The sequence below is a fragment of the Hyperolius riggenbachi genome, chromosome 3, assembly GCF_040937935.1.
Source record: "Hyperolius riggenbachi isolate aHypRig1 chromosome 3, aHypRig1.pri, whole genome shotgun sequence".
Taxonomy (NCBI): domain Eukaryota; kingdom Metazoa; phylum Chordata; class Amphibia; order Anura; family Hyperoliidae; genus Hyperolius; species Hyperolius riggenbachi.
The window spans coordinates 502,122,409-502,147,661 of NC_090648.1; the positions used below are offsets into that span (position 1 = coordinate 502,122,409).

At 45.9% G+C, this 25,253-nt stretch overlaps 1 protein-coding gene across 1 annotated transcript in view; it reads left to right on the forward strand.

Annotated features, from left to right (window-relative positions):
* The window catches only part of POLR3B (RNA polymerase III subunit B), a 186,349-nt gene that overhangs the window by 50,998 nt on the left and 110,098 nt on the right, over nucleotides 1–25,253 (forward strand). Inside the window, 3 exon segments of the mRNA XM_068278323.1 lie at nucleotides 12,127–12,288; nucleotides 15,819–16,019; nucleotides 19,322–19,484. Coding sequence (XP_068134424.1) covers nucleotides 12,127–12,288; nucleotides 15,819–16,019; nucleotides 19,322–19,484 — 526 coding nt within the window.

The following is a 25,253-nucleotide window of genomic DNA, read 5'->3' on the forward strand; positions in this document are numbered from 1 at the left end:
TTTTTATCGCACTGCTGTTTATGAATCGAGGCCAATATGGCGTCCATACCAACATTTTTGCCACCGCCATTCCCTTATAAACCATGCTGGTTGCCTGGCTGTCATGCTGAGCTTTAGGCCCCTTCCCAGCATATGCGCTTCAAAAACGCATGCATGAATTTTATGAATTGATATAGGTTTTGATGCATTTTTAGATGCATCTTTTGAAACTCTGTTTATAATATTTGTGTATAATTTCCAGATGTGCAACTGTATTGTGGGTAAAAAAATGCTCAGAATCGCATTGCAGTTGAATTCAAATGCATTGATTGATTTGAATGGGCTTGCTGTTCCATGCGCTCTATGCATTTTTTGTCTATTTAATAGAATTGCGTTTGCAGTTCAAATCGCAATGCAAATGTTGACTCAAAGCAGTTTCTAGGCTAAATTGCATCCAGGGCGAGGGTGTAAAAATTGTGCCCCCTTCAAACCCCCCCCCCCCACCTGTGGACTCACCCCCCCCCCCCCCCCTTACTGTTTAAGGACAGTCACACAGCCACAGGTAACAAGTAGATCTGCCTACTTACTAGTGACCCGCCGCTCCTCCAGGAGGAAGCAGGGACCAGGAGAACACACAGGCAAAAAGAGCCCGGAAAGCCGACTCCTCCATGGGCACCGCGTACTGACAGCCTGCAGTACCGCTACAGGACATCAGGTGTCCTCGCGCGGTGGTGACGTGATGATGACTTGACTTTGGACGCAGGCAGCCCAGGAGGAGTCAAGGATGGTGATCGCACTGGTAATCTTCTTTCTTCTTCCATTTGGCTGCACCGCGTGTCACCAGCTCCCTAGCGGTTATGTCCTTCTGCCTGCATCCCCACTTGCCGGTCTGCGCCCAAGGCGGTTGTCCTGCCCGCACTGTCCCAGAAAGGGCCCTGCGAGGACACCTCAAACAGTGCTTTCAGTGCGGTTCTGATGATGTCCGTTTTTCACAAATAGCACTTTGCCGAAATCACGTCTACAAACTCAAACATAGGCTACGGGGCTTAGGGTCCATTTCCACTAGCGGCGATTGCGATGCTGAATCGCAAAACGCTAGTGATTTTAAAATCGCTAGTTTGCTTTTTAACATAGGAATCGCGGTAGGTAATTTCCACTACCACGATTTGTTTTTCACTCAGGCGCGATCGCACCGCGGAGCGATTTTTGCCGCAATTTTGCTATGCAGTGCAGTGCATTGCATAGCAAAATCGCAATTGCCGGGAAATGTTGTACTTTGCTGAATCGCAATCGCTAGCATTTAGCGCGAACGCTAGCGATTGCTAGTGGAAAAGGGCCCTTAGTTGTTTTCAAGTCCCACATTTACAACAAGCATCTAGCAAGTGGCTGTATATTAAATAAGGGCGCCAGGAAAAAAAAGTGCTCTGGGTGAAGATGAAATTTAAAAATATCGTCTATAACGATGTTTTGTAACGTTTCTTCATCTATATCTCAGTTAGAATAATAATTTTAAATTATGGTATTAAAAAGGGCGCAGGGTGAAGCCGAAATTGCAAAATTTCATCTACAATGAAAACTAAGAAATATGTACAGTGGTAATGAGGATAGTAGAACATTGGTAAATATTACCGATATTTTACTACAACTAAACAGAACCCTCCCCCCTCTGATGCCTAACCCTAAGGCTTCCCCCGCTGGTGCTTAACCCCAAGGCTTCCCCCTCCGATGCCCAACCCTAAGGCTTCCCCCGCTGCTGCCTAACCCTAAAATCACCCTGGTGGTGCCTAACCCGAAGGCTTCCCCCGGTGGTGCCTAACCCGAAGGCTTCCCCCGGTGGTGCCTAACCCGAAGGCTTCCCCCGGTGGTGCCTAACCCGAAGGCTTCCCCCGGTGGTGCCTAACCCGAAGGCTTCCCCCGGTGGTGCCTAACCCGAAGGCTTCCCCCGGTGGTGCCTAACCCGAAGGCTTCCCCCGGTGGTGCCTAACCCGAAGGCTTCCCCCGGTGGTGCCTAACCCGAAGGCTTCCCCCGGTGGTGCCTAACCCGAAGGCTTCCCCCGGTGGTGCCTAACCCGAAGGCTTCCCCCGGTGGTGCCTAACCCGAAGGCTTCCCCCAGTGGTGCCTAACCCTAAGAACCCCACCATCTTGGTTGGGCCTAAGACCCCTCCAGGTGGTGCCTAACCCTAAGAACCCCACCATCTTGGTTGGGCCTAAGACCCCTCCAGGTGGTGCCTAACCCTAAGACCCCTCCTGGTGATGTCTAGCCCTAAGACCCTCCATTGAAGGTGCCTAACCCTAAATTCCACCCCTCCCCCCCCCGGTGCCTAACCCTAGGACCCCCTTTCCTGACACCCAACCCTAAAACCCCCCCATCCTGACGCCTAACCCCAAGACCCACCTTAAAGTGAACCAGAGACGAAGCACCCCCGTGTATTTTACCATATAAATCAGTGGGAACATTAGAGAAAACACCTACCCTGCTCTCTGTTTCATCCTTCACTGCTCAGCCTGCTTGTGCTCAGCCTGTTTATCAGCCCTGATAAAATCCCAGACTGAGCATTCAGTCTGGCTTTGCTCAGGAATCATTATAGCTGAGTCATTATAGCAGAGCCAGATGGGGTCAGGCTTGGGCTTGAAAAGACGTCAGAGAAGAAACTCTGCTATAATGATTCCTGAGCAACGTCAGACTGAATGCTCAGTGTGGGATTTTATCAGGGCTGATAACAAGCCGGCTGAGCAGTGAAGAATGAGACAGAGAGCAGGGTAGGTGTTTTCTCTAATATCCCCACTGATATATATGGTAAAATGTGGGTGCTTCGTCTCTGCTTCACTTTAAAATCCTCTCTCTCCTACACAAATAATGTAATGAAAAAAAAATTCTAATAAATTTAAAAACGAGAATTTCCTGCTTCCAGCCAGCGGAGTCAGAGCAAAGTCCTCTGGTCTATGGCGTTGGGCCAGCCGGCTGAGGTACAGCAGCCAACAGGCAGAATTGATGCACATCTGTCTATAACGCCTTTACAAACCAGCCCCTAAAATACATAGCAACCAATACGAGTTACCTGATGTATGTACTGCAAAACTTCTATTTGATGAAGGTATTGAAAGCTTTACTTTAACAGTTACCTCACACTATAAAACACTAATGGCAGGAGATCCACTTCAAAGTGGTATGGAACTCAGCATGTCCTCTTTGTTCTAAAAGATTATTTACAGCATAAAATCTACTACCACAAATACTAAAAAAACAATTGTAGCAGAGCAGCATTCTAACAGTTAAACACAGCACTTTGTTCTTCAGCGGGAAGCTCCTTGCTTAAGTGGAAAGCTTCTGGCCGCATCCGAAAAGGTGATAACATTATCTTTTATTTTTATCTTCTGTATTCCTTTGTCGGATACATTTAGTAAACACTAGCTGATTGCCCGTCGTTGCCCAGGTATGTATTTGGCTGGTGTCGGCTCCACCCACTTTTTCTAACCCTAACACACAATTACTCAATGACCAAGTTTGTGAGCTTTGTAGTCTTTGGCATCAATAATTTGCATTGAAATGAAAAAATCTGATGGGTTGTTTGTGGCTTCACCCCCTTTTCTGAATTTGAACCCCAGTCACCCAATGACCAACCCAATGAGGCCTGTGCCATTAACAGTGCAAGAATGGTAGCAATTAAATATTCCCTTGAAAAGCAATAGGTGAAGCTTAATACACTTTTGTAGGCTCCACCCACTTTTCTGAATATTAATCCCATTCACTGAGTGACTAACTGTGCAAAGTTTAAGAACCCTCCCATTAACAGTGTAATAATGGCTGCAGTTTACATTTTCCCAGTGAAATTTGTATTTGTCTCCACCCACTGATTGCCCGGCGTTGCCCGGGTATGTATTTGACTTGTGTTGGTTCCGCCCACTTCTTCTTCTAACCCTAACGCACAAACACTCAATGACCAGGTTTGTGAGCTTTGGGGTCCTTGGCATCAATAATTTGTATATTCCCATAGAAATTAAACAAATCAGATTGGCTGTTTGTGGCTCTGCCCCTCTCCAGCATTTGAACCCCAGTCACCCAATGACCAACTGTAGCAGGTTTGAGGCATCTGCTATTACCAGTATAAAAATAGCAGCAACTTAAATATTCCCCTTGAAAATCAACAGGTGAATTTTGATTGGCTATTATAGGCTCCACCCACTTCCCTGAATATTAATCTCAGTCACCCAGTGACCATCTGGGCAAAGTTTGGGAACCCTGCCATTAACAGTGTAAGAAGGCCCGCAGTCTACATTTTCCCAGTGAAATTTGGTTTTTGCTCCGCCTACTTTTTGTAACCTGGACATACAGTCACTCAATGACCAAGTTTGTGAGCTTTGGGGTCCTTGGCATCAATAATTTGTATTTTCCCAAGAAATGAAACGGTTTGTGGCTCTGTTCCCTTTTCTAAATTTGAACCCCAATGACTAACTGTACCAGGTTTGAGGCTTGTGCCATTAACAGTGCAATGAATGGTAGCATTTTTAATATTCCCCTTGAAAATCAACAGGTGATTTTGATTGGCTTTTTTAGGCTCCACGCAATTTTCTGAATATTAATCCCAGTCACCCAGTAACCAGCTGTGCAAAGTTTGAGAACCCTGCCATTAACAGCGAAGAAGGGCTGCAGTTTACAATTTCCCAGAAAAATCTGTTTTGACTCCACCCACTTTTTGTAACCTTGGCACACAGTCACTACTCAATGACCAATTTTGTGAGCTTTTGGGTTCCTGGCATCAAAATTGTGTGAATGGAAGCAGTTTATCCAAAAAAAGCAAATCTGATTGGCTGTTTGTGGCTCCACCCCTTTAGTGAATTTGAACCCCAGTCACTTGATGACCGACTGTAGCAGGTTTGAGGCCTCTGCCATTAACAGTGTAAGAATGACAGCAGTTTCAATATTCCCCTTGAAAATTAATAGGTGAATTTTGATTGGCTCTTGTAGGCTCCACCTACTTTTCCGAATATTAATCCTAGTCCCCCAGTGACCAACTGTGTCAAGTTTGAGAACCCTGCCATTAACAGTGTAAGAATAGCTGCAATTTATATTTTCCCATGTAAAAAGTTAGTTGTTTTTCTGCCCACTATTTCTAACCTTGACATACAGTCACTCACTGACCAAGTTTATGAGCTTTGGGGTCCTTGGCATCAATAAGTTGCATTTTACCATTGAAATTAAACAAATCTGATTGGCTGTTTTGGCCCACTCCCTTTTCAGAATTTAAACCCCAGTCTCCCAGTGACTGACTGTACCAGATTTGAGGCCTCTGCCATTAAGAGTGTATGAATAGGAGCAATGTAAATATTCCCCTTGAAAATCAAAAGGTTAATTTTTATTGGCTGCTGTAGGCTCCACCCACTTTCCTGAATATTAATCCCAGTCACCCAGAGGCCAACTGTGTCAAGTTTGAGAACCCTGCCAATAAGAGAACAGCTGAAATCAATCTAACAAATCTTATTGGCTGTTTGTGGCTCCACCCACTTTAGTGAATTCGGACCCCAGTCACCCAATAACTGACTGTATCAGGTTTGAGAACTCTGCCATTAACAGTGTAAGAATGGTAGCAATGTAAATGTTCCCACTTGAAAATCAATAGGTACATTTTGATTGGCTGTTTTTAGGCTCCACCCACATTTCTGAATATTAATCCCAGTCACCCAGTGGCCAATTGTCAAGTTTGGGAACCCTGCCATGTAAAAAATTAAGTTGTTGGCGCCGCACACGTTTTCTAACCTTGACATACAGTCACTCAATTGTCAAGTTTATCAGCTTTGGGGTCCTTGGTATCAATACTTTGTATATTCCCATTGAAAAATAAACAAATCTGATTGGCTTTTTGTGGCTCCGCCCCCTTTCTGAATTTGAACCCTAATCACCCAGTGACCAACTGTACCAGGTTTGAGGCATCTGCTATTAACAGTATAAGAATGGTAGCAGCAATATTCCCTTTGAAAACCGGAAGGTGAATTTTTATTGGCTGTTGTAGGCTCCACCTACCTTCCAAATTCTTAATCTCATTCACCCAGTGACCAACTGTGCAAAGTTTGAGAACACTGCCATTAACGGTGTAAGAATGGCTACAGTTTATATTTTCCTAGTAAAATTAGTTTTTGGCTCCGCCCACGTTTTGTAACCTGGACACACAGTCACTCAATGACCAAGTTTGTGAGCTTTCAGGTTCCTGGCATCAAAAATGTGTGAATAGAAGCTGTTTATCCACCAAGGAAATCTGATTGGCTGTTTGTGGCCCCGCCCCTTTTGTGAATTTTGAGCCCAGTCACCCAAAGACCGACTGTAGCAAGTTTGAAGCCTCTGCCATTAACAGTTGTAAGAATGGCAGCAGTTTAAATATTCCCCTTGAAAATCAATAGGTGAATTTTGATTGGCTGTTGTAGGCTCCACCCACTTTCTTGAATCTATGGCCACATACACACATCAGACCATAGTCTTTTGAAAATGAAAGATCACAGACCAATCTTACCACCCTTCATGTAGTATGAGAGCCATACTCTACACAGTCTTTTCTATGGAGCTGAACTCCACATCAGAAAAAAACCTTTACAAGATGCTGCACACACAGATGCTGTACAGACACAAAAGATCAGTATCTGCAAAAGATCTGTTCCTGACAAAAATCCATTCCTGCAAATTGCATTCATAGTCTATGAGATCTGCAGATCATCATACACACATGATTTAACTGACATTCATCTGCAGATCAAGCAATCATCTGCAGATCTGAAAATCCATCCTGGTGGATCTGACCTGCAGATGAATGTCAGTTAAATCATGTGTGTATGATGATCTGCAGATCTCATAGACTATCATTGCAATTTGCAGGAATGGATTTTTGGCAGGAACAGATCTTTTGCAGATACTGATCTTTTGTGTCTGTACAGCATATGTGTGTGCAACATCTTGCAATGATTTTTTTCTGATGTGGAGTTCAGCTCCATAGAAAACACTGTGTAGAGTATGGCTCTCATACTACATGAAGGGTGGTAAGATTGGTCTGTGATCTTTCATTTTCAAAAGACTATGGTCTGATGTGTGTATGTGGCCTTAATCGCATTCACCCAGTGACCAACTGTGGCAAGTTTGAGAACCCTGCGATTAACAGTCTAAGAATGGTCGCAGTTTACATTTTCCCATTTCAAATGAATGGCTGAAATTTGATTGGCTGTTTTATGCTCCGCCCACTTTTCCTGGATTTGTAACCTCGGTCACCAAGTGACCAACTGTGCCAAGTGTGGGGACTCTGGCTTGATTACTGTGAGAATGGCAGCCTTTTACATTTTTTCCATTGACTTGAATGGGTAGAATCTGATTAGCTATTTGTAGCTCCGCCCAGGTGTGCAGGGGGGCCGCGAGACCCCCAGAACATATCATCCCAGGTAGTAAGGGATCTGTATACCAAGTTTCGTTCAAATCGGTCAAGCCGTTTTCGCGTGATCGCGACACACACACGTACACACACACGTACACACACACACGTACACACACACACGTACACACACACACGTACACACACACACGTACACACACACACGTACACACACACACGTACACACACACACGTACACACACACGTACACACACACGTACGTACACACACACACACGTACACACACACACACACGTACACACACACACGTACACACACACACGTACACACACACACGTACACACACACGTACACACACACGTACACACACACACACGTACACACACACGTACACACACACACGTACACACACACACGTACACACACACACACACACACACACACACACACACACACACACACACACACACACACACACACACACACACACACACGATTTTATATATATAGATTAGCAGACTGCTGAAACTGAGCTGAGAAGCACAAAGAGCTGAGAAGTGATCACTAGATAGATTTTATTTATTGTATTTGTAAAGCGCCAACATATTACGCAGCGCTGGACAATAAAGTTACAAATAATATTTATCAGTGACATACAGCAATGAGACAATACAGGAATACATGCAAACCAGATCACACAGCACAGTATGAGTACAAGGTAATGCTTAGTGAGTCACTGGAGGGGAGCATGGAGATTAGGCAAGTCAAGTTCACTCAGATCCATAGGATGGGAGTATGGTAATGGAGGTGCGTGAACAGGTAGGAGACATAAGAAGGAGGACCCTGCCCGAAGGCTTACAATCTACAGGCAGAGGTGGGGACACAAAAGGTAGGGGACCAGAGTTCAGCTGCGGGATTAGAGCTCCAGTTGTAGGTCAGAGTGAAAAGGTGAGTTTTGAGGGCCTTCTTGAAGATGTTGGAGGGGGAAACCCTAATGGGCTAAGGCAGGGAGTTCCATAGTGTTCGAGCAGCTCTTGAGAAGTCCTAGAGGCATGCATGGGATTGGGTGATGCAGGGGACAGTCAGGCGAAGTTCATTGGAGGAGCGGAGTGAATGGCTAGGTGTGTACCTCTGAGTAGAGGCCTGCAGCGGGTCGGGTACCCACGGGTTACCCGAAATGCGGGTCGAGTTCGGGCACCCGAATTGATGTTGTGTGCAGATGCGGTGCGGGTATCAAGGTGCGGGTCGGGTTGCGGGTAGCGGTGTGCGGGTAGCGAGGAGGGGGAAGAGTCGCTGGAAGGAGAGGCAGTTGGGGCAGCGGTCCCCTCCTTCAGCTCTCTCCCCCTCCAGAATAGCGGCGGCGCTGCGGGCAGGCGGAGGTTTACTCACCTTCTAACTTCCGTTCCAAGCGCCGGCAGCGTCCCCTCGTCACAGGTCTCTGCCTTCAATGCCGCCCACTGTGCTTCCTGATTGGCGGAAGCACAGTGGGCGGCATTGAAGGCGGAGACCTGTGACGAGGGGACGCTGCCGGCGCTTGGAAGGCGGAAGTTAGAAGGTGAGTAATCCTCCGCCTGCCCGCAGCGCCGCCGCTATTTTGAAGGAGGGGACCCAGATGAGAGATGAGGGGGGCCAACTTTGCTGGCTGCACTGGGGGCCAACTATGCTGGCTGCACTGGGGGCCAACTATGCTGGCTGCACTGGGGGCCATCTATGCTGGCTGCACTGGGGGCCATCTATGCTGGCTGCACTGGGGGCCATCTATGCTGGCTGCACTGGGGGCCATCTATGCTGGCTGCACTGGGGGCCAACTATGCTGGCTGCACTGGGGGCCAACTATGCTGGCTGCACTGGGGGCCAACTATGCTGGCTGCACTGGGGGCCAACTATGCTGGCTGCACTGGGGGCCAACTATGCACTTTAGAAGACATTTTTTTAAAAAGCGGGTAGCGGGTCGGGTAGCGGTTCTGCGGGTGCGGGTATCAAACTCACCAAAAAGCGGGTCTCGGGTCGGGTGCTGGTATGAAAAAGTGGACCCGCAGGCCTCTACCTCTAGTAAGATCAGGAATGTAGATATTTAAGTACAGCAGCTATGCAATAAAATGTAATGGCAGCTTTCAGAGCAGATAAACTGTACTTTGGGAACTTGTAATTTCTAAACAGACAATATTACTTGTGCACAAAAGCAGATATAACTGAATGGGTAATAAAAAGTAGGAAAAGAGATTTTTATTGAAAGTTATGTCAGTTTTATCCCACTTTAATCTTTCTTCGGCACACATCGGATTTTGTACGCGTTTTTGTTTTGTAACTTTTATCACAGAGCGGCTGCATTCATTGCGGCGGGCCGCATTTTTCTGCTTTCCAAACAAGTCCATCCCAAAACAAAAGGCTTCCATTTTTTTTTTTTTTTTTTGCACAATAGGATCAGATCTGTGGAAAACACGGGAGCGGTGAACAATACGAACACAAGACGCCATTGTGCTGAAAGAGAAAAGGAAGAAGACAAAAACGTTGCGATTTCGCTGCTAATTTCACACCTCATGGGAACGACAAGTATGAAGCGGGTTCCAGCCTCGCACAACAGATGCGAGAGCGCAGCCAAACCTTATTTTCTGCGGCGGTTTAGCCTCTTTGTCACTGGAGGATTGGGGTGGGCCTGGCGCCAGCCGAGGTGTTAGCTAAACCTTCCGATTGGAGACTTAATCTTTTCACCTACTGCCTTCCCGTTCCTCACCCGCTCATTATTCGCCAGGCGTCGCTCCTCGCGTCTTTTGTCTGGCCGTACTTTCCTCGCCTAATACAGCGCGCTTTGTGCGGAGGAGATACGGCGCGGGCCCCGCGATCCAGCGCCCTGCGCGGCGAGGGATTTCTACCTTGTGACAAAAGAATCCCGCCTTGACTTCACAGATTGCCTAATCCCGGCCGACGTGATAATGTAATTAAGGCGTCCTAATGTCTTTTAATTTAGCAATTGGTTCGTGTGAAAGGGAGAATTTGGCACTCTAAAAAGCCTTAGCGCTAAATCGCAATCTCAGGGCGCCTAATTAGAATTCTCTGACATGAAGCTAATTGGTAAACTGTTGCAGGGATTTAAATTCTTTCCTATGTTTATTTTTTTTATCCTCCCTCCCACTCCTGTTATTGCTGTCTTGTAAACTGTGAAGTCTTTGACTTAAAATAAATAATGACACGAGGTAACGTTTAACCCATGCTACGCTGTGAAAAAAGGGGAGCTATAATGAAATACTGAAAATAAAATATTGTATTTTCACTAATAAAGGCCTTGTAAAGAAATGTTTATAGTATATCGCCATGGTTCTTATTTGTTGAACATACACAGCAACAAAAGGCTTTTGATTTTGAAGGGTGTGTAGACATTGCATGTAGTGTTATTTTAGAGGTTTGGATCTACCGTTTACAGAACTTGAAAAGAGCACAACGTTCTTTTCTGATGCTCAGTGGCAGAACTGGATATGCAGCCAACATCTCAGACGAGCTTCTTTCTGCTGCTTTAGGTATCGCAATTCGCAAGCATAGAAGGCGTTCAACCACTACTACAGACAGGATGTTGGCAAGCCCAACATTTACCTGGCCTGAAGCCCAGCACTAACCTGGCTCTCATCTCAAACCCAATACTGACCTGACCCTCATCTCAAACCCAACACTAACCTGGCTCTCATCTCAAACCCAATACTGACCTGACCCTCATCTCAAACCCAACACTAACCTGGCTCTCATCTCAAACTCAAATCTGACGTGACCCTCATATGAAACCTTACTCTGACTTGACCCTCAGCTCAAACCCAACACTGTCCCTACCCTCCTCTCAAATCCAACACTATCCGGACCCCCATCTCAAACCCAACATTAACCTAACCCGCATCTAAAACTGAAAACTGACCTGACCCACATCTCACCCAACACTGACCCGGCCCTCATCCCAAACCCAACACTGTCCCGACCCTAATCTCAAACCCAACACTGATCTGACCCCCATCTCACCAAACACTGACCTGGCTCTCATCTCAAACCCAACTCTGACCTGACCCACATCTCACCCAACTCTGACCTGACCCACATCTCACCTAACTCTGACCTGACCCACATCTCACCCAACTCTGACCTGACCCTCATCTCACCCAACTGACTTGACCCTCATCTCACCCAACTCTGACTTGACCCTTCTCTCATGCAACTCTGACCTGACCCTTCTCTCATGCAATTCTGGCCTGACCATTCTCTCATGCAACTCTGACCTGACCCTTCTCTCATGCAACTCTGACCTGACCCTTCTCTCATGCAATTCTGGCCTGAGCCAGACCTAAAGCCCAACACTAACCTGAACCTCTTCTCAAACCCGAACACTAACCTGACTCTCATCTAAAACTGAAACTGATCTGACCCTCATCTCAAACCTAACATTAACCTGACCTAAAGTCTAGCACTAAATTAAAATATTCTCCTAACGTGCAAAATTGGCGTTCATGAACACAACCGATTGTTTCCGATCGTTTTCCATGGTGATTGGAATCAATCAATCGGCCACAAAATTGTACCATTAGCAGGACAGCCAGGCAACTGGTATTGTTTAAATGGAAATAAATATGGCAGCGTCCATATCCCTCTCACTTAAGGTGCCCTTTAATCCATAGCTACAGATACTCTGACACTACTCTCTGCCAAGTTCTAGAACTAAACTACGACTGTTACTTGACTCTTGGAGTCTATTTGGTTGAAGTTCTTTAACTTTGTTTGTTTGAAATGTGTTTTTTTTTTCAGCTGCTCTCCCTTTTGTTTGAAGACTTGTTCAAAAAATTTAATTCTGAGATGAAGAAGATTGCCGACCAGGTCATCCCAAAACAGAGAGCGGCTCAGTTTGACGTTGTGAAGCACATGCGGCAAGACCAGATCACCAATGGCATGGTGAACGCCATATCTACGGTGAGAACTGCCTGAATATACCGACTTTCTTTTTTTTTTTTTTTTTTTTGTACTCCGCTTAGCCTCGCCCTTTCCAGACCTTAACTCGGGCTTCATTGAGACACTCCTTGTGTCTGGCTCTTAGTTTGCATCATAGTTCGATAATTTCACCGTATTCTTTATTTAACCAACCGAGTAAACCAAATTAACCTCCCTGGCGTACTGATTCCCGCGGGAGGTTTCTTTTTGCATATTTTTTTTTCTATCATGTAGCTAGCCTAGTGCTAGCTACATGATTCCTCCCTCCCCGCAGCGTCCCTCCCACCCCTCCGAGCGCCGCTGGCACGCTTGCCCATAGGGAAATCCTGTTCTGAACGGGATTTCCTTTAGGGCTTCCCCCGTCGCCATGGCGATGATCGCGATGACATCATTGAAGTTGTGACATCACAGGGCGTCCCGATCCACCCCTCAGCGTTGCCTGGCACTAATTGGCCATGCTGCGCACAGGGTCTCGGGGGGGGGGGGGGGGAGGGTACTTGCCTGTTACGCGGCGGGCAGCGGCGGCAATCGCGGGCAACACGCAGCTAGCAAAGTGCTAGCTGCGTGTTTAAAAAAAAAAAAAAAAATTCCACCAGGGCCTGAGCGGTGCCCTCCGGCGTCACTGGACGAGCTGAGCCCTGACAAATCTGCCTTGCTAAATTGAAAAACAAACAGGAGCGTTGAGCCTTTTAACTCTCCATAGCTAAAACCTTATCAGAATCATTTTCTTAGCCAGATAAAGCTCTTTTGGCTTAAAGCGGACCTGAACTCTTCCACAGGGCAGAAGGAAAACACAGAGCAATGCACCCTGTATGTATTTAGAGAGTTTAGCCTGTCTTATTCCCCCTAATTTATGTCTAATCCCAAATTGTAATTTGAACTCCCCCCTGGGTCAGCTGACTGCTACGGCAGAAATGGCAGATAAGCTCATTTGAAAGCACTGGATGTTAAAGGGAACCTAAACTGAGAGTAATATGTATTTTTCCTCTTTAAATAATACCAGTTGCCTGACTCTCCTGCTGATCCTGTGTCTCCAATACTTTTAGCCACAGCCCCTCAACAAGCATGCAGATCAGGTGCTCTGACTGAAGTCTGGATTAGCTGCATGCTTGTTTCAGGTGTGTGATTCAGCCACTACTGCAGCCAAAGAGGTCAGCAGGACTGCCAGGCAACTGGTATTGTTTAAAATGAAACATCCATTTCCCTCTCAGTTTAGGTTCCTTTTAACAGTATGTCTGCTTCCATGAATCAGGAAGTAGAAACGGTGCAGATTTATTTTAGGATTTGTATCAGCTGTAACAAAGGTTTTTTGTTTTAAATGTTATTATGCTGTTGCTTATCTTTTAGAGCACAGAGGAAGTTCTAAATTCTGGTCCACTTTAACACTTGCTGTACTGGAAAACAAACTGGACGAAGCAGCTTGACTCAGCGCAGTGAAACGCCTGGTATTGGTGCGGTTATGGCTGCAATGCTATAGTCTGCAGTCGCATACCCGTTATTTGGGTGCTGGCATCTGAGCGCTGTATTTCGCGTCCCCCTCGAGTTGCTACGACACGGAGGGGGAATAGCAATTAACGCAGCCGGGATTTTCGGGGGCGCCCAGCAAAATTGGCCAATCAACATTGGATGTGTGTACCAGGGTTAAGGATACATACAAACATACATCACTATTTTTAATGCCCAATTTGACCACTTCCCTGTAGTATAAGAGCTTACCTACACAATCTTAAGGTAGACAGAGGCGCCAAAAGTATAAAATGAGGTAAAATGTTTAAAACATGGAAGTGGTGGGGGTGTGGGCCCTTATCCACTCCAAAGGATACGGGAAAGGGATGTGTTCAGGTATAACAAGAACATTTTTATTCATACGCTCCACAAAGTATTGCAATGCATTTCACAGGCGTCACGCCGCTTCATCAGGCAGTAAAGAGTATACAGCAGACGCTGTCCGAGTCTAAGAAGAGCGCCTCTGTCTACCTTAAAGAGTAACTGTCGGGCATAAAATCAAAAATCAATTCTTTATTTTTATCTGGTAAACAAGTAATACGGATGCTAACCAGGCAATCCAAAAGTTTAAATCTTTTACTTTTCTTGTTTATAAATGATCATTCCCAGGTTTACCTGACTCTTATTTGGTACGTTGCCGCACAAAGGAAGTTGCAGGGCATGTTGGGTTGTCTTTTTTTGCTTCTTTATTTCCCCTCAGACTTAACTAATGTACAGAAGCAAAAAAGGACAACCCAGCATGCCCTGCAACTTCCTTTTTGCGGCATCGTACCAAATAAGAGTAAGGTAACCTGGGGAATAATCAGTTATAAACAAGAAAAGTAAAAGAGATTGTAACTTTTGGATTGCCTGGTTAGCATCCGTATTACTTGTTTACCAGATAAAAATAAATAATTTATTTTTGATTTTATGGCCGACAATTACACTTCAATGCTGTACCATTCCACCCTGGGTGGAAGGAGCGGAAATCCCCGTATTTCTTCCTACCTACAGAGAGCGACTTCTTAATCCTGAGTGGGGTCAGGTTAATCTCTCCACCTGCCTATACAGTGTTTGCCTAATGGTAACCCTGGTTTGTGAGTATCACTCTACTTAGTCTAGTTTCTCCCACATCAACCAATACATATACTACACCATATTGGGCTCTCAGTGTCCCTGTTTTTATGCTTACACAATCTGTTCATAGTATTCAAAGTCTGGCCCTAATACTACATGGAGGTAGTAAAATTGGTCAGTGATTGGCTGATCAAAATTAGATGTGTATGACTTGTAAAGGTCACCATACATCAGGCAACTTGGCGGCTGATCAATCAACCGATTTGATTATTATAATCAAATTGGATGAAAATCTGTGCCGCCAAGTGCATGCCCGACCGGCAGTGCAACCGATTTCAGGCCAAAATTGGTCGCATCAGACGATTGCACATCCTGCAATATTTAGGGTCGACTTGGTCGCTCGGGAGCGCGGCGGTAACCGCGCGCGATATTGGGATGAACTCGACAAAACTCCCGACGCTGTCCCCCCTGGTGCCCAGTCCGCGGCCTCCGCTTGCCCTTCGCTGTCTCCGGGCGCACTCCATTCCCCATACACACGCACCCCGCGTGGTTGTCTAGTAAGGGCGTCCAGGTGATGTCAGTTGGCACACACGTGGCCACGTTACTAGGCAACCATGTGGCGTGCGTGTATGGAGGACAGAGTGTGCCCGGCGCCAGCGGGGACGAGCCGAGGCCGCTGACAGGTTATGTGTCACTTGCACTAGGGGGACATTTAACATTAGGGGAATAGCGTCGGGTGGTAAGGCAGCCGGATGCTTCCTCCCTGCGTATGTTTAGAATGCCAGGTCCATCCTGATCTGGTGAGTGGGCTGCCCGGGATGATTTCAGCTGTCCCCAGAATATAGTTTGACTTTATTTTGTTAACAGAGTATTCCAAAAGAGCATTACCTTAGATGTTATGTATGCTTTTATTATGACACAGTAATGACATTTTTGCTTTATATTTGCAGGGAAACTGGTCTCTGAAAAGATTTAAGATGGACCGTCAGGGTGTGACGCAAGTGCTGTCCCGCCTGTCCTACATATCTGGCCTGGGGATGATGACCAGGATATCCTCGCAGTTTGAGAAGACGAGGAAAGTCAGCGGCCCCCGATCCCTGCAGCCGTCTCAGTGGGGGATGCTGTGCCCCTCTGATACTCCTGAAGGGGAGGTGAGGACCGCCGCCTCTGCAGAATAGTGCCAGATGCTTGCATTGTAGCTATTATCAGTGATGGGCAGCAAGATTGGTGCCAGATAGTTATGCTCATGTCTAGGAGAACTCGCAGAGAACCATGTGATTTGTTTGATCAGCTGATAGATTAGTAAAGCTCTGATTTGCTGTGATCACCAGGGATGCTCAAAAGTATTTGGATTTCATCCTGCTAATTAAATCACCTTTTCCGGGTGGGCGAGGGGGGGGGAGGGGAGTTAATCTTACCCATGAGGCGTCTTCTTTGATCCATCCCTTGGCGCCTCCCATGATGCATTCCAAGCCGCTGTCACGTGATTACAAACACTTCCTCCTTCTGGGTTGAAGGAGGAAGAGTTTGTAGTCACGTGACATGCTTGGAACGCATCATGGGAGGCGCCGAGGGACGGATCAAAGAAGTTATTTGTGTGCTAGGCACTGTACATATACGTCTATCTCATAATGTCACGTCAGTTTGGGTATCCTTTAAATCACCTGTGCGGGTGGGTTAATCTATGTACAGTGCCTAGCACACAAATAACTATGCTGTGTTCCTTTTTTTATTTATCTGCCTAAAAGGGTTAAATATCAGGTATGTAAGTGGCTGACTCAGTCCTGACTCAGACAGGAAGTGACAACAGTGTGACCCTCACTAATAAGAAATTCCAACTATAAAACACTTTCCTAGCAGAAAATTGCTTCTGAGAGCAAGAAAAGAGGTAAAAAGGGGAATTTCTTATCAGTGAGGGTCACACTGTAGTCACTTCCTGTCTGAGTCAGGACTGAGTCAGCCACTTACATACCTGAAATTTAACTTTCAGGCAGAGAAAGAAAAAAAGGAACACAGCATAGTTATTTGTGTGCTAGGCACTGTACATACCCATGTCTATCATCATGTCACATGTCACTTCGGGTATCCTTTAATTAGCAGGATGAAATCCAAAAACATTTTTTTGAGCATCCCTGGTGATCACATCCTGCCTTTAGCACATGATCATGACTAGCAAATCGAGACACAGATCTATCACCTGACCAAACTGATCACATGCTACCGGGCAGTACGGTGGCGTAGTGTTTACCGCTCTCGCCTTGCAGCTCTGGGTCCCCGGTTCAAATCCCAGCCAGGTCATTTTAGGGGGAAGCCAATTGACTTACCTGTATGCTTTTGGGATGTGGGATGAAACCCAGGCACACAAGGGGATAACATACAAACTCCTTGCAGATGTTGTCTCTGCTGGGATACATAAATTGTGATAGGGACATAATTATAACAGTGCAATAACCGGGACAAATTGGCAAATAAAATACGTGGGTTTTAATTACAGTAGCCTGTATGATTTTAAAACTATAATGGCTGAAAACTGAGAAATAATGCATTTTTTTATTATTCCCATTAAAATGCATTAGAGTAAAATAATTGTTAGCAAGAAGTACCACCCAAAGAAAGCATAATTGGTGGCAAAAAACAAGAGATAGATAATTTTGTTGTGATAAGTAGTGATACAGTTATTGCCCAATGAAAGGCAGGAGCCCTGAAAGGTGAAAATTGCTCTGGTCCAGTAGGGGAAACCTCTTAGTGGTGAACTAGTTAAAGCGCAAACAGATGCACTGTACAGCAAAGAATCAGGGGTGAGGCCCAGGGTATAATGGTGCTATGTGGGCAAGTGCATTTTTGGATTGTGTGCAATTTGCGCTAGTGTGACCCCTGCACTGAGACTAATTTTAGATAAGCTTATGAGTCTGAATTTATGCCATTCTAACGTTAATGTATGCAGCTTGGAAACCAACCAATCGAGTGCAACTACTCCTGCGTTTCATCTGTCCCAGCGGCATAAAATTTTACATCAACTCATTAGTACAGTAAAGTCCCTAGTATCAGGGCCGGCGCTACCATAGAGGCAAAGGAGGCAATTGCCCCAGAGCCTGTAGGGGCCCCCAGTGGCTACAAGAGGAAAAAAACATTTCAAAAAGACCTTAGTTTTCGAGAAAATCGATTTTAAAGTTTCAAAGGAAAAAAAATACACATTTAAAAACCCGCCGACTTTAACGGTTAATAGCAAATCCACCTTAAATGCTAGAAATCAAAAAGACCTTATAGTTTTTGAGAAAATCTATTTTAAAGTTTCGAAGGAAAAAAGTATACTTTTAAATGCGGTAAATGTCACTTTTAGTAGCAAACCTAACGGTAGTGTAATTTTACATGTATCAAAAGAAAGAGAAATACATTTCCTGACGGGGTTTCCCATACGCAGCCGCAGCGCTTTGGCCAGGGATCGCTATACAGCCGCAATATGGCTGTATGAAGATCCCTGGCATTTTTCCTATTTTCCCAATTTTTTTTTTTTTTTTATGTTTAGAGTGTGGGATTGTTTTTTAAAATTGTGGGGTCCCCCCTCCTGAAACTTTTTAACCCCTTGTCCCCCATGCAGGCTGGGGTAGTCAGAGCTCCGACCGATTGGGGCTTCACACCCTGACTATACCAGCTGCAAAAAAAGGTACCTTCATGCTGATTTTTGTTCCGGCGTATCTGTTGGGGGGCCCCCCAGGTTTATTTTGCCCTGGGGCCCCATTGTTGCTTAAACTGGCCCTGCCTAGAATCCAGCACCAGCGGGGATCGCCTGACGCCGGATACATGTGCTTGCCGGTTGCTTGTGCAATCGTCTGAAAAAGCATAAATTCTGTCCCCCTAAACACTCACCAAGCCTCCAGCAACGTCTTGTCGCTAGTGATGATCAAAGAGATGCAAATACTTCTGAGTTGATGCAAATTTTTATGTAAATATATGCAGCTTCAAAATGGACCTGGGTTTAAATTGGGTGGTCCATTTTCAAACTGCAAATATTTGCATAAAAATTTGCATCAACTTGGAAGTATTTGCATGTCTTTGATCATCCCTACTTGTAGCCTTCCGGTTGCTCCTGGCGGCTTTCCGGCATCCTCCGTGCATGGAAGCTGAAGTCACCTGACCTGCAGCAGGTCACATGGCACACTGGGAGCCATGCACGGACGTCGGAAGCGGCTAGGAGCTACAGGAAGGCTATGAGACGTCGCTGGAGGCTCGCTGAGTATTTTAATGCCTGAAACCCCCCCCTCCCTCATCCCCCATTATCCTTCACACATGCCTGTTAGTTGAGACTTCCGATTGCCCGAATTCCGGATAACGGGGACTTTGCTGTTTCTCCTTTACCATCCCTGGTCTGTATACTTCGTGTAAAAGCGGTTTGTGGTTTTCCCGGCACATCTCTGTTGGTGACGTTTATCCCGTTCCTGTTTATCACGTTCAGGCTTGCGGTCTGGTGAAGAATCTCGCGCTGATGACTCACATCACCACCGATATGGAGGACGGACCGATAATCAAATTGGCTGGAAATCTTGGCGTGGAAGATGTCAATCTGCTGTGTGGAGAAGAGTTGGCCTATCCCAACGTCTTTATCGTGTTCCTGAACGGTAAATGGATGTGGTCGCTTCTTCTGTTTGTTCTCTTCTCTGATTGTTGCTTTGTAAGTCGGGGTGTTGTGCTGCTTTCCTTCTGATGAACAGGTCAAATCGTGGCTTCACCTACCCCGGGATCCAGACGCCGGCATCCCTTCTTCTTCCTGTCCTCGGAGGCTCTGGATCCCTCGGGTGAGATCCCCATCTGTTGTCATGTGACAGCCGGACATCTCACTATAGGGTACAGCATCACCCGGAGGACAGGGGATGAACTGCAGCGCTGGATCCCAGGGAGGTGAATGAATGAGTGAGTGCTGGGCTGCCCCAGGCTCTCTCGTGGTATGATTTTTTTTTTTTTCCTTGCCTTTCGGGTCTAAAAGCTAATGGAAAACCTTGCACCACTTTTAGGCTGCTTTCACAGTGGGATGTTACAGGCGCACGTTAGAGCCGCCTGTAACGCAGCCCACCGCACAGTAATGATAAATCAATGGGCTGTTCACAGTGCCTACGTTGCGTTACATTGTAACGCTGGACGTTCAAAAAGTGCAGCATGCTGTGCGTTATAGGTGGTTTTAGCTGCGTTAGACGGTTTGCACAAGCTCAGTAAGGGGAGAGTCCGCTATGGTTCCTAGCCACATGGCTAATTAATATTCACTGCACTGTAGTGTTGTCCAGATCATGAACGATTTGGATCTTTGATCCGGATCTTTTTTGTGAGTCGAATCATCCGGATCATCACAATGAAGGGTTCGGTTCACAGTGGATGTCTGGAAGAAACAGGAACTGCAGCTTCTGTGCACAAGCACAATCTTCCTGCTGCATCTCTCCCTTCCCCATTAACACCCTCAATGTGCCCTCATTCTCCTGCACCTCTCACTCTGATGCACCCCTGCTTCCCTAGTAAAATGATTCAAAGATTCGGTTCAAAGATCCGGATCTTTTCAATGATCCGATTCGTATCATCCGAATCATTGAACAGATCCGGACTTCCCAGGATAGCACCAAGAGCCTCATAACGCGGCTCAATCTGACGTCCAACTTCAGCACCACCAGGCATTGCCTTATGGGCAGGTTATGCGACCATAACGTCCCCTAAAACGCAACGTCTTGGTGTGAAAGAGGCCTTAGACCCTAAAATCAGGAAGGAGACATACCGCCAGGGGGTTATTTTTATTTTTAGCTTTTTTTTGACCATTCAGATCAATTTTTCTATTTGGTCAAATAATCAGAAAAATATGAAGCAATGTACAATACATTTGTGATCAATTTTTCTGAAAATATCAAACGATCCAATAACAATTTCAGTTTTGATGCTTTTTTTAATCTGATTTTTCCAATGCATTTTTAGAAAAAAAACAACCTGAAAAATGAATTGTTTTGTATGCAGCTTAAAAATGACCTAATCAAACTTTACATCAGCAGGATTTGATTGGTTCATTCTCAGGCTGCATACATTTGCATACAAAATGTGCATACTGCTGCATCAACTTGAAATGATTTGCATCTCATCGACCATCCCTAGTGATAACATTGGTCAGTGATTGGCCAATCACAATTGCAAGTGTGTGCATCCTTTTCTACAGCCAGTTTCAGCAGGATGCCGTTGATCAGTGGTTTGGGGGTTGTATATTTGCCAGTGGTCTGAAGAAAGCGAGCAAGGCAGCTCTAAAGGTGGCCATACACTGGTCGATTTGCCATCAGATCCGACCAACAGATAGATCCCTCTCTGATCAAATCTGATCAGGGAGGAATCGTATGGCTGCCTTTACTGCAAACAGATTGTGAATCGATTTCAGCCTGAAACCAATCAGTCTGTGGTGGTGCTGCCGCTAACCTCCCCCCCCCCCCCCCCAAACGCATACATTACTTGCTACAGCCGGCGCGAGTCCCCCGGTCACCACTGTCTCTTCTCCGCTGGGTTCCGGACCGGCAGTCTTCACTTCTTTCTGTCCGAAGAAGTTTAAACAGTAGAGGGCGCTCTACTGTTTAAACTTCTTGCCGGGACAGGAAGTTCAGTGGAGCTGCAGCCAAGCGGAGAAGAGACAGCGGTGACCGGGAGGACTCGCGCCGGCCGGAGAAAGTAATGTATTGCCGCTGTATTGCGTCGGTCGTCGGGCATTTGAATGCCGCTATCAACGCACTCCCGACCCGCCGGCGATCGAGAAAAATGTTCCGCACGGACGGCTCGACGGGAATCGACGGGAACGATTGATGTCAGACGGAAATCAATCGTTTGCACAACAATTTCACAGCAGATTCGATCACTGATCGAATCTGCTGTGTATCGGCGGGAAAATCATTAGGTGTATGGGGCCCTTAAAGAGAACCAGAGACGAAGCACCCTCATGTATTTTATTACATTTATCAGTGGGAACATGACAGTAAACACCTACCCTGCTTTTAGTTTCATTCTTATCTGCTTAATTAGTCTATTAGCAGCTGTGATAAGAATCCACCGACTATTCAGTTGAGGTTTGACTTGGAATCATTATAGCTGAGTCACTCTTCTGTGGAGTCTTTTCAAGCCCAAGCCTTCCCCCTCCTGGCTCAGATTTCCTGCTTTGCATACTGAGATCTGTGATGACATGGGAGGGGCTGCTCCTGCTGAGAGAGAAGCTCTGAAACAGACAAGTGTGGCTGCAATATGATCCCTGTGTGCTCTGTGTGCACTCTGTCTGCATACTGTAGATACTGATGACTGCAGTTTCATACCTATGAGAGACACTTCCTACAGACAGCTGTACATCATACCAAAATGAAAGCACACAGATGAAAGGCTGCATTTAGCCTAGATAGCAGCATAGTCTCATATAGCCTAGACAGCACATCCAGAACAACTCATAACCCGGAAGGAGAAGGGATATGAGCCGGCGGCCATATTTGATTTTTCCTGTAGCAATAATGGATAAACGCTAAAAAAGGCACACCAGAGCGGCAAAATTATCAGGTAGAGCATTTATTCTTTACAAGCTATCGACTGATATGTTTATTTTGTGTGAAACGTTCATCTCTGTTTCCGTTTAAGGTTTCTTTTCACTACTTGATTTTTTTTTTTTATATACAGATTTCCCCATAAGCCTTTTTCTTGCTTAATGAGCAGGCAAATAGATGCAGTGTAAATATAAGAGGTGATGCAGGCGGTCTGTGTTTCCATTGTGAGCATGGAGGTGTATGATGCCACCTGTAGGGAGAGTGACTCCCACACCACAGCGCTAGCGCTCTCATTAGTGCAGAGGAGAGGAAAGAGGACCAGTAATGAGATCTGTTAGCGGATTACTGGAAGATTTGCAAGGGACTTATCTGTACACTTTAAAGTGGACCTGAACTCTTGCGCAGAACAGAAGGAAAGCCTATAGAAATGCACCCTGTGTGTATTTACAGAGTTTAGCCTGTTTAATTCCCACTTATTTTCAACAAAGCACAAGTTGTAATTTGATCCCTCAGCTGTGTCAGCTGACAGCCACGGCAGAGAGCTAATGGCTAAACACAGGGTGTAAACAATATGTCTGCTTCCATGAAAGTAGGAAGTAGACACACTGCAGATTTATTGCAGGATTTGTATCATCATCTGTAAATGTTCTTCTGTAAAGGCTGTTATGTGGTTTGCTTATCTTTTAGAGCAGATGGGAAAGTTGTGAGTTCCCAGGGATGGCTGCTGGGGTCTGTCAGCATTGTTCAGCATCAGGATCCACAGCGTCACAGGTTCAGATGAATGAAAGCAATCATTTCGATGCGGTTGCCGGCAATTGCACGAGCGTCGCAGCAGCCGACTGCGTTTTCCAAAAAAACGCTGTGAGTAGCTGTTAGGGCTGTTTGCATTGGCAGTTCCATATCCCCCAAGTGTGGCGATGTAACGATGGGAACCAGTACTTGGCAGCAGAAGAACTCCGGCTCTTTTCCTTGTTACAGAAATCTGTTATCCATAAAGATGAGAGAAAAAGACTGGAAGTGTTTATATGATTAGATTTTTTTTTTTCCCCTGTCTATTTTACATTTATTCATTATTTGTCTTTTGTCCATTTTCCATCACTTTTATTTCCTTTTCTTTTTCTCTTATCTATGCTTTGCATCCTCTTTCCTTATTGATATATGTTTGTCACCCGCATATTAACTTTTTTTATGGCTTTTTACCTTTCCCATACTTATCGGTCTTCCTTCCTAGTACTCCACTTTCTTTTTACTGCAATAACCTGCTTTTCTTTTTTTTAATTAAAGAAAACCTGTACTGAAAAAAAGTTCCCCTGGGGATTACTCACCTCAGTAGGGGGAAGCCTCCTGATCCTATCGAGGTTTCCCCCGTCCTCCTGTGTCCCACGGCGGTCTCGCTGCAGCCCCCGGAACGCACAGGCGACAAATCCAACAGCCTGTGCAATATTTACCTTTCCAGGCTCCAGCGGGGGTGCTGTTGCGGCTCTTCTGAGGGAGATGGGCGGAAATAGCCGATCTCCGTCGGGTCCGCTCTGCTGCCCAGGCGCAGGAGACTTGGGCCTGCGCAGTAGAGCGGCCCGACGGAGATCGGCTATTTCCGCCTATCTCCGTGGGAAGAGCGGATACTGCGCCTGCGCTGGAGCCAAAAGGTAAATATTTACATTCCCGCTGTTCGGGGAGCTTTATCGCCGCCATGGGACACAGGAGGACGACGGAGGAAGCCTCAATGGGATCCGGAGGCTTCCCCCACCCGAGGTGAGTACCCCCCAGGGGAGGTTTTTTCATTACAGATTTTCTCTAATTACCAGCAGTAACCATTAAGAAAGCATGTTAAAGATAGACTCGGACCGAGCATAAAACTTCACCCCGTCAGTAGCCGATATCCCCTTTCCCACAATAAATCTTTACCTTTTCTCGAATAGATCGGGGGTGGGGGGAGGGGGTCTGTATGACTGATACTATGGTGAAACCCCTCCCACAGAGTGATGTCATGACCCTGACAGTTTCCGGTTTCTGAACCTCTTTGCATTGTGGTAAATAACGCCCGTTTCCAACTGCTAAACAAGCAGTATCTCCCTCTGTGCATAGAACTCTCGGTAAAAGAACATTCCGCACAGATCACCTGGCAGTACTAAAGATGTTACCACCACCAGATACATTTAAGAATGTAAATCGGGGAGAGGAAAGATTTTACAATGGGCAAACACTGACTAAATAATCTTTAAATGAATATTGTAAAAATTAAAATAAGCAATTTTATTCATCGTCCTCTTCACTACAGTTGCTCTGATCTCTTGTCAGTACACCTGACATGAGAGGTATATGGAGGCTGCCATATTTATTTCCCTTTAAGTAATACCAATTGCCTGGCAACCCTGCTGATCCTCTGCCTTTAATACTTTTAGCCATAGCCCCTGAACAAGCATGCAGCAGATCAGGAGTTTCTGACATTATTGTCAGATCTGACAAGAGTAGCTGCATGCTTGTTTTTGTTGTTATTCAGACACTACTGCAGCCAAATAGATCAGGGCTGCCAGGCAACTGGTATTGTTTTAAAAGGAAAATATTATGGCAGCCTCCTTATTCTTCACTTGTCCTTTAAATTGAACACGATGTGAGATAGATATTGAGGCTGCCAATTATTTCCTTTGAGGCTAGGTTCACTCTGGGACGTTGCGTTGCGATGTTAAAGTCGCATCGCAGCATTATAGCGCAACGTAAAAAAAAGGTGGTTACGCACATTAACCACTTCCGGATACCGGGTGGTTTGGCTGATCTGTGCTGCGGGGGCTCTTCAGCCCCGCAGCACAGATCAGAAATCAGGCAGGGCGATCAGACCTCCCCCCTTTTTTCCCC